Raw genomic sequence first — 10,805 nt, 5'->3', positions numbered from 1 at the left:
TATAATTTTTGTATATACATGTGGTTTTGTGAACTGTTTTAATCCCCCATACGGAATTTTTATTTACAGAATCACATTTATTTATTTACAGAATCACAGAGTTGGGAGGGATTTCAGAGGTCACTTTAATCAAACCTATCCAAACCACCTTCAATAATCACTATCCGGCATTCTCCTGAAGAGATTCGTTACCTGGGAATTCGCAGCTTCTGGAAGCAACTCATTCCATTTTGGGCAGCTCTAAGTGTTAAAAAGCTCCTTTTTGCTTCTCTCCAAAGACACTGATTTCCTTACCAGCACATCCCCAGATCCTGGAAAACTCAGGATGGAGCGGATAGAAGATGGCTCCCAGCCGCCTCTGGTGTCTGTGAAGGGCATTCCGCTCATCAAGTACTTTGCTGAAAGCATTAAACTGCTGAAGAATTTTCAGGTCTGGCCTGATGATGTTCTCATCAGCATCTACCCCAAGTCTGGAACAACTTGGGTAAGCGAGATTCTAGATATAATCTACCATGGGGGTGACCAGGAGAAATGTCAGCGGGCCCCAATCTATGACCGAGTGCCATTTCTTGAGTTCAGGGCCCTAGGATCCCGCTCTGGCATGGAGACTCTACAGGAAATACCTGCACCTCAAATACTCAAGACCCACCTGCCTCTGTCATTGCTCCCCCAGGCTTTGCTGGATTGGAAAATCAAGATCATCTATGTGGCAAGAAATGCCAAGGATGTGGCAGTCTCCTATTTCAACTTCTATAAGATGGCAAAGGTACACCCTGATCCTGGGACCCGGGAAGAGTTCCTGGAGACATTTATGACTGGGAAAGTAGCCTATGGTTCCTGGTACCAGCATGTACTGGAATGGCAGGAGTTGAGTAAGCGGCATCCAGTTCTCTACCTCTTCTATGAAGACATGAAGAAGGATCCCAAGAGGGAAATTCAGAAGATCACAGAATTTGTGGGACAATCATTGCCAGAGGATATCCTAGATTGAAATGTCCAACAGACATCTTTCAAGAAGATGAAGGAGAACCCCGTGGCCAACTATACCACCGTCCCCAATGGCATCATGGACCACTCGATCTCTCCCTTCATGAGGAAGGGTACTACTGGAGACTGGAAGAACACTTTCACTGTAGCCCAGAATGAGAGGTTTGATGCTGACTATGAAAAGAAGATGGCTGGCTCCAACCTTCACTTTGATATGGAGCTCTGAATGGCAACAGCAAGAGAGGCATCGATCCTTACTTCTGCATCGGCCCCCAATTATTCTAGTCTTACAATAATCTTTTTCAGCGTGCAAAATTAGCTCCCCTGCATTCTAGTATGAAAAAAGTCTAACTCGCTCTTAGTGTTATAAAGAGTTTATTTTGCTTAGCTCTTGTAAACATTGTCTCAGTCTAAAAAATAAAATGATTTACACCCTAAAAAAAAACATCTAGGTCAATCCTTTCATTTTACATATGAGGAAACTGAGGCCCAAAGAAGGTAAGAGACTTAAGTCACAAGTAGTAAGAATCAGAGATTGGAGTTGAGCCAGGTCTTCTCAAATACTTACTGGCTGTGTGACCTGGGCAAGTCACTTAACCCCATTTGCTTCAGTTTCCTCATCTGCAAAATGAACTGGAGAAGAAAATGGCAAACTACTCCAGTATCTCTGCCAAGAACACCCCCAAATGGGGCCACGAAGAGTCAGACATGATCAAAAAAGACTAAGCAACAACAAAACCTCCAACTCCAGAGGCAATACCCTATTCATTGTTTCTTGATGGACAACCAACCCTTTGTTCAAGGGTGTTACAGCAGGAATCTCTGCATAAGGAGAAGGTTAAACTAATAATTGCTTTCATTTGCCTAGTACTTGACAAAACATTTTTACATTTTTCAACTCACACATGTCCCCATTTTACAGATGAGGAAACTGAGATTAAGAGAGGTAAAGAGACTTCCCTAAAGAAGCAATGTCAGCAAATGGCAGCGCCTGGGTTTGAATGCAGGTCTTGATTCAGAATCCCATGCTCTCTTCATTACGCTACACTGTTGATGGATCTTTCTGCTGCTCAAATTCAATTTTCTAGTCACATTTAAAATAAGTACATTTTAAAAAAAAATTTTCAGTACCATAATCTTTGGCAGCTAGGTGACACAGTGCATAAAGCGCTAGGCCTGGAGTCAAGAAGACTCATCTTCCTGAGTTCAAATCTGACTGCAGACAGTTACTAGCTGTGAGACCCTGGGCAAGTCATTTAACCCTGTTTGCCTCACTTTCCTCATCTGTAAAATGAGGTGGAGAAGGAAATGGCAAACCACTCCAGTGTCTTTGCCAAGAAAACCCCAAATAGGGTCACAAAGAGTTGGACATGACTAAAAATTACTGAATAATAACAAAATCTATGATCCCTAATATATTGATCACTTTTTACAATAGAAAGTGAAAATTTCTTTTTTTTAACACTCTGATTTTAAGATTTAAAACAAGGACAAATGGCATGTTATAAAATAAATATGAGAAAATAATAGAAAAATAAATACAATAGTTTAACACCCTTCCATTAATGTTTCTGCCATTTTCCTTCTGATATCAAGTACTATTGACATGTTTATTTTTACTGTTTTAAATGGTGTTTGACTGTGGAATTGACAAACATAGGACCTTAATAAATACCTCTTTGTCTTTCCATGGGCACACTGCTAGTTAATCTCCCTGACCTCTAGGCCTAGTGACCTAGTTGTCACCTGTAGCTTCCTAAAGAGATAGTTAAAAATGATTTTTTTCAATTAATTCAAATTTATTTTTATTCTCTTCTATCTTTCCTATACTGGGAGAAAACAAAGAAAAGAAAAACTGGTGTATCAAATACGCAAAACCAATTCCCACAGTGGCTTCATCCAAATGTGTGCCTTATTCTGCATAGTCCATCACTCATCTGTCAAGAGGAGGGCAGCATTCTTCATTGTTGGTCCATATATATATATACATATATATACATATATATATATACATATATATATATATATATATATATATATATAATCATGGTTGGTCATTCTGGTTATCAGAGTTCTTAAGACTTTTGAAATGGTTCATTTCTATAATATTGTTGTTATTGTGTAAATTGTTCTCCTGGTTCTGATCACTTCATTCACAATTGTGATTCACATCAGCATTACTTCCCTGATTAGGTCTATATCTTTCAGATGATCGCTCAAATATATGGTTTAAATAAAGTAATCAACAAACACTATTGAGAACCTACTATGTTCAAGGTACTGGTTAGGCATTGTGGGGAAGAAAATATATAGATATTAAGGAAAAAAATAAGAGTCTGTGCCCTTACCAAGCTCCCTAAGGGATGCCACTTTTGAGGCTATAAGCAAGACTGAATAATTATATCTTCATTCTAAGAACAAGAGATGAAAACGGGAAGCATGCATCAAAAAGAAAACAATTTGCATAATATTTGTATAAGATGGGATTCTACTCTTAGGATTTTATATCTTTTGTCTTCGTCATGAGAGGTTAGTAATTTAAAATGTCTACTAGGAGTAAGCAGGTAGCAGAGTCATAACTCAGAAGAATTTTTTCCCTGTGGCAAAAGTAATCGCTGTTGTTGTGGGGGCAGGGAGCTGTATCAGTGCGGTAGACAACTCAACCAGGGTGGGGGAGAACAACACACAGAGACAATTCCACTAAGGTTGTGGTCACATAGGCACGGTTGTGTCCCATTGCACATCCTAGCAGAGGATCACAAAACAAGAAGGGGTGGGGCAAGGGGTGGGTTGGAGGTAGGAGGAGGGGGGAACATGCCTTCCTACCAATTGTGAAGATAGGCAGCAGAGAGAGTCATTTTTTTCTCTATTCCTCTTTCATTTCCATTCCAGTGTCATGGGCCCTGGGAAAAATGGGTGGACATACATAAAAATCATAGGGTTAAGTAGGTGTCATTTGGGATTCAAAGTTCCCATTTCGCTCCAGATAACTGAAATAAAATCATTTTAGTTCTTCACTTTCAATCTTTACCCTCTGAAATTCATGCTGTACCTAACTGCTAAAATAGCCATCCTGACATGCACGTGACTCCCCTGCTCAAAAGATTTCACCGGTTCCCATTAGTGCTAGGATAGAGAAGAAACTTTTCAACCAGGGATGAGGAACTCCTCTACAATCAAGCTTCAATTCATCTTTCCATAAATATTATTTATATTTTATTTTATATTAATATATTTTCTATATTTTATCATATTGATATACTATATCACATTAATATGACATAATATATAATAATTTCATATAGCATATATCTTCTATATTATGTATTTTATATATAATTTTATATTAAATACTATTTATATTTTATTATATATTATATTAATATATTTTCTATATTTTTCATATTAATATGCTTCTATACTATATCATGTTAATATGACATAATATAAAATATGTTCATATAGCATATCTATATTGTGCATTTTATAAGAAACATTATTTATATTTTATTATATTAATATATTTTCTATGTGACATATATTTTTTCATATTAATGTTTCTGTATTGTATCATATTAACATTATATAACATATTTATATAGTATGTGTTTTCTGTGTTATGTATATGTGATTTTATATTAAATATTATTTCTATTTTGTTATATTTTATATTAATATATTTTTATGTCATGTATTCTATTTTATCATAATGTTTCTGTATTATATCATATTAATATGATATAATATATATTTATAAGTATGTGTTTTATATATTTTATATGTAACTTATATATTAATTATAATTTATATTACATCTTTTACTCTGTCACAATAGAAAGGTGTTATTATCTATATTTCCTAAACTTGATCTTCTAGCTCCTGTCTTTGTGAACTCACTCAAGCTGTTCCCCACTCCTGGAATGAACCCCCTCCTGAACTCCAATACTCTGTGTCCTTGTCTTCCTTCAAAGTTTAGCTCTGATGTCACCACATTCATGAAACTTTCCCTAATCCCTAGAACTATTATTTCTCTTAACTACCTCAAATTATCTGACTTTTCTTATCTGTATTTATGTTATTTCTTTTTTCACTTCAAATCAGCTGATATATATGCGCTGGGAGGCTAGAATTGTTTGGTTTGCCAAGGAAGCTAACCACTCTCTTGGAGTAGGTTACCCTCCTGTTGGTTGGGCCATTTTTTTTTCCTAGCTCCTTCTTTCAAGCATTCCAAGCAGTGTGATTTTTCCCTTAGTCATTGCTTTCACATTGACCGTTGAAGAAGGATCCAGGATGTGGCATATGATTGTGATGGAATACTATTGTGCTATAAGAAATGACTAGCTGGGTGGTTTTAGGAAAACCTGCAAAGACTTACACGAACTAGTGCAAAGTGAAGTAAGCAGAAGCAGACCATTGTACATAGTAATAGCAATATTATGACCAACTGTGAAAGACTTAGCTATTCTGATCAAGACACTGATTCAAGACGATTCTAAAGGGCCCATGATGAAAAATGCCATCCACCTCTAGAGAGAGAACTGAGTACAGATTGAAACATATTTATACCCTACTTTGTTTATTTTTCTTGTTTTATATGTGTATTTTCTTTTGTAACATGGCTAATATGGAAATATGTTTTGCGTGACTTCACATGTGTAATAGATGTCATATTGCTTGCCTACTCAAGGGTTGGGAGAGGGCCAAAATGGAGGGAGAGAACCCAAAATTTAAAAAAATTAATGTTAAAAATATTTACGGGGGGGCGGAGCCAAGATGGCAGCTGGTAAGCAGGGACTAGAGTGAACTCCATACCGAGTCCCTCCAAAAACCTATAAAAAATGGCTCTGAACCAATTCTAGAATGGTAGAACCCACAGAACAGTAGAGGGAAGCAGGGCTCCAGCCCAGGACAGCCTGGATGGTCTCTGGGTAAGGTCTATCCCACACGGAGCTGGGAGCTGGGAGCTGGGAACGGAGTGGAGCAGAGCTCAGCCTGAGAGGCATGGAACAACCAAACTTGGAGTTGGGTGGATGGGGCCCCTAGCGCCCTGAATATGTGAGCTGCGGCAGTTACCAGACCCCCTCAACCCACAAACACCAAAGACTGCAGAGAAGGTTAGTGGGAAAAGCTGCGGGAGCGGGAGCGGAAGGAGTTCCAGGCCCGGGGGCAGCGGAGGTGGGGCAGCTACAGTTGCTGCTGCTTCTGGCCCCAGGCCCACCTGGTGGGAGGAATTAAGTGGCAGATCAGAGCAGGAGTGCACAGCCTGTTGAAGATCTAAGCCCAGCCCGGGCTGGGGTTTCTTGGGGAAGGAGTAGTGCTGGTGTGACAGAGCTGGCACCTCCCTGCCCGAACGTGGAACATAGAACTCGTTAGTCTACAAGCAGTCATACCCCACTGAAAAACTCAAGGGTCAAGTTAGTTGGTTGGGAATATGGCCAGGCAGCGAAAACACACCCAGATTCAGTCTCAGACTTTGGATTCTTTCTTTGGTGACAAAGAAGACCAAAACATACAGCCTAAAGAAGACAACAAAGTCATAGAGCCTACAACAAAAGCCTCCAAGAAAAACATGAACTGGCCCCAGGCCATGGAAGAGCTCAAAAAGGATTTGGAAAAGCAAGTTAGAGAAGCAGAGGAAAAATTGGGAAGAGAAATGAGAAGGATGCGAGAAAACCATGAAAAACAAGTCAATGACTTGCTAAAGGAGACCCAAAAAAATACTGAAAAATACACTGAAGAAAACAACACCTTAAAAAATAGATTAACTCAAATGGCAAAAGAACTCCAAAAAGCCAATGAGGAGAAGAATGCCTTGAAAGGCAGAATTAGCCAAATGGAAAAGGAGGTCCAAAAGACCACTGAAGAAAATACTACTTTAAAAATTAGATTGGAGCAAGTGGAAGCTAGTGACTTTATGAGAAATCAGGATATTATAAAACAGAACCAAAGGAATGAAAAAATGGAAGACAATGTGAAATATCTCCTTGGAAAAACCACTGACCTGGAAAATAGATCCAGGAGAGATAATTTAAAAATTATTGGACTACCTGAAAGCCATGATCAAAAAAAGAGTCTAGATACCATCTTTCAAGAAATTATCAAGGAGAACTGCCCTGATATTCTAGAGCCACAGGGCAAAATAGAAATTGAAAGAATCCATCGATCGCCTCCTCAAATAGATCCCCAAAAGAAATCTCCTAGGAATATTGTCGCCAAATTCCAGAGCTCCCAGATCAAGGAGAAAATACTACAAGCAGCCAGAAAGAAACAATTTGAGTATTGTGGAAACCCAATCAGAATAACCCAAGATCTGGCAGCTTCTACATTAAGAGATCGAAGGGCTTGGAATGCGATATTCCGGAGGTCAATGGAGCTAGGATTAAAACCTAGAATCACCTACCCAGCAAAACTGAGTATCATGTTCCAAGGCAAAATATGGATTTTCAATAAAATAGAGGACTTTCAAGCTTTCTCAGTGAAAAGACCAGAACTGAATAGAAAATTTGACTTTCAAACACAAGAATCAAGAGAAGAATGAAAAGGTAATCAAGAAACAGAAATTGCAAGGGACTTACTAAAGTTGAACTGTTTGGTTTACATTCCTACATGGAAAGATGACGTGTATGATTCATGAGACCTCAGTATTGGGGTAGCTGAAGGGAATATGCATATATATATATATAGATATAGATATATATAGATATAGACATAGATATGTTTATGTATATATAGAAGTGAATGTGTATGTATGTATATATCTATGTGTATATGTATGTATGTGTATGTATGTATATATATATGTATATATATATATGTAAAAGAGAGAGAGCAGACACAGAGTGAGTTGAAGATGAAGGGAAGATATCTAAAAGAAATAAAATGACATTAAGGGATGAGAGAGCAACATACAGAGAGAGAGAGATAGGGAGAGATAGAATGGGGTGGATTATCTCGCATAAAGGTGGCAAGAGGAAGCAGTTCTGTGGGAGGAGGGGAGAGGGCAGGTGAGGGGGGAATGAGTGAACCTTGCTCTCATCAGATTTGGCCTGAGGAGGGAATACCATACATACTCAGTTGGGTATCTTACCCACAGGAAAGAAGAGGGAGGAAGATATAAAAAAAATAAAAGAGGGGGATGATGGAGGGGAGGGCAGATGGGGGTGGAGGTAATCAAAACAACCACTTTGGAAAGGGGACAGGGTCAAGGGAGAAAATTCAATAAAGCGGGATGGGATGGGAAGGAGCAAAATGTAGTTAGCCTTTCACAACATGAGTATTGTGGAAGGGTTATACATAATGATACATGTGTGGCCTAGGTTGAATTGCTTGACTTCTTAGGGAGGGTGGGTGGGAAGGGAAGAGGGAAGAGAATTTGGAACTCAAAGTTTTAAAAATAGATGTTCAAAAACAACAACAACCAAAAAAGTTTTTGCATGCAACTAAAAAATAAGATACACAGGCAATGGGGCGTAGAAATTTATCTTGCCCTACAAGAAAGGAAGGGAAAAGGGGATGAGAGGGGAGGGGAGTAATAGAGGGGAGGGCTGACTGGGGAACAGGGCAACCAGAATATATGCCATCTTGGAGTGGGGGGGAGGGTAGAAATGGGGAGAAAATTTGTAATTCAAACTCTTGTGAAAATCAATGCTGAAAACCAAATATGTTAAATAAATAAATTTAAATTAAATTTAAAAAATTAAAAAAATTATTTACATGAAATTGGGAAATATTTAATTAAATAAAATATATTTTAAAAAATAATAAAAAAGGATACAGGATAGAGCCCTGGGAAATGGAATAATAAGAAGGACATTTTGCCCAAGTTCACCAAGGCAACTGTCTCTGAGAGAAGGAATTCTCTCTTTACCTCCCTCCCTACCCCCTCTCTCATTTCTTCTTCTTCTCCTCCTCCTCCTCCTCCTCTTCCTCCTCCTACTCCTTCTTCTTCTCTATCTCCTCCTCTTCCTCTTTCTCTTCCTCCTCCTCTCCCCCCTTTCTTCTCTCTCCCTTCCTCTTCCACTTTCCCTCCCTTTATGTCTCCTTCTTCCCTCCTTTCTCCCTCTTTACTCTCCTCCCTCCTTTTCTCTTTCCCTTCCCCTCCCTCTCTCTTCCCAAGTGCCTTTCTAATGTTACTAATTACTAATTAACCTCACTTTCTTTTAGTATGAAAAGAGGGAGACTCAGCCTTTTTAGATATAGACACAGTCCCACGTCTCCCAGGGGATCGTGGAGAAAAGTGTTAAGGACTTTATATCTCTACTTACAGACAGTGATCTTCAACATGCAGCTATATTCATTTATATCCTCTATAACTTGCAGGGATAATGGTGATGATGATAGTGGTGATAAACGTTGACTTTTTCTAGAACTTTACATTTGAGTCTCAAAACAACCCTGTGAAGTAAGTATCATTATTATACCCATTCTACAGATGGAAAAAATCCTAAGTTTGATAAAGGTTAAGTGATGTGACCACAGACTAGAAAGTATTGGAGATGGGAATATAGGGTCTTAAAAAATAGGAATTATTTTAAATATTGAGGGTTTGGGTTTTTCCAGTGCCTTACAAACACACACACGTATACATATACATATATGCACACGTGTGTATCCACATATATAGGTATACATACCTATATACATATATACACATGTGTATATATATATACATATATACCTGCATATATAAACATTTGGTGGGGGACTGGACTTATACTTTCATTGGTTCATATGGTTTCACTGGTCATATTTTCATTTCATTCATTAACTAAAGAAGTCACCTCTCCCAAAGCAGACCAGCACCTCCTCTGCACCTTATAGCCTTAAATCAGTATCTCCCTTCTCACATCATCTCATGCCTCCTTATTAAATGGAGCACTGGAAAAATAGTAAGTCTGGTGTGGTTCTCTGTGTCACTCTCCCCTCTACCTCCCCCTCCAAGCCTTAGTAGGGCAAAGTGTTATCTTTTTTTAATGCAGGATGATTTAGGACAATTAGGAGAAAATTTGGTGACAGTTATTATCAGTGTGACAGTCCAAGTTATAAAGTAGTGGGCAGAGGAGGGATAGAACAAGATGAAAATTATCACAAGGGTGAAATCAGGTCAGATCTCGGCATGGGGAATATGATGGGGAAACATACTTAGCAAAGTTGTTATTAATATCTGCTAAGGAACTTGACCTTTGAGGCTGTAAACAAGACTGGATAATTATGCCCTCATTCTAAGAACAACTTTGAGATGAAAATTGGAGGCATATGTCAAAGGGAAAAAGGAAAATGTATTCTATGAGAAGGGAGTGTGGAATTCTCCTCTTACTTAGCCTTTGATAGCTTTAGCTCTTGTAACCAGAAATTAGTGATTTTATATAATTGCTAATAGATCGCTTGACAATCACATTTTCACAATACTCGATCTCATTTGCCCCTTGCAACAATCTTGTGAGATGGGTAGGGAAGATGCCATGCATACAGTAGGTGCTTAATAAATACTTGTTGGATTGAATTGAATCCCATTTCAGAGGAAATGAAGGCTCAGAGACATTAAGTGACTTGTTCAAGGTTACATGGCTGTAAGTGACAGGGGTAGATTTGAATACAGGACTTGTGACTTCTTTAAAGCCCCTCTGTTTGCTTTACATAACCCAATCAGTTGTCCAGGAGATCAGGAGTTCTTAATCTGGGGTCCCCAGGTTAAGTCCATGAATAGAGTTTAAGTGAATTAGAAGTGAACATCTTTATCTCAGTAGAATTGGTTTCCTTTTTAATCCTGTGAATTTTATTTTATATATTTAAAAACATCATTTGGAGAAAGAATCCTG

General features: G+C 38.4%; 1 protein-coding gene across 1 annotated transcript; it reads left to right on the top strand.

Annotated features, from left to right (window-relative positions):
- Positions 1 to 275: 275 nt before the first annotated feature.
- On the top strand, positions 276 to 1,213 carry LOC118851470 (sulfotransferase 1A1-like). Its single transcript, XM_036760928.1, is given in 1 exon segment — positions 276 to 1,213. A coding segment is annotated over 1 exon segment (888 nt). The 5' UTR covers positions 276 to 325.
- Positions 1,214 to 10,805: the final 9,592 nt, after the last annotated feature.

The sequence above is a fragment of the Trichosurus vulpecula genome, chromosome 5 (genome assembly GCF_011100635.1).
Source record: "Trichosurus vulpecula isolate mTriVul1 chromosome 5, mTriVul1.pri, whole genome shotgun sequence".
Classification (NCBI taxonomy): domain Eukaryota; kingdom Metazoa; phylum Chordata; class Mammalia; order Diprotodontia; family Phalangeridae; genus Trichosurus; species Trichosurus vulpecula.
This window is presented reverse-complemented; position numbering and strand designations above follow the sequence as displayed.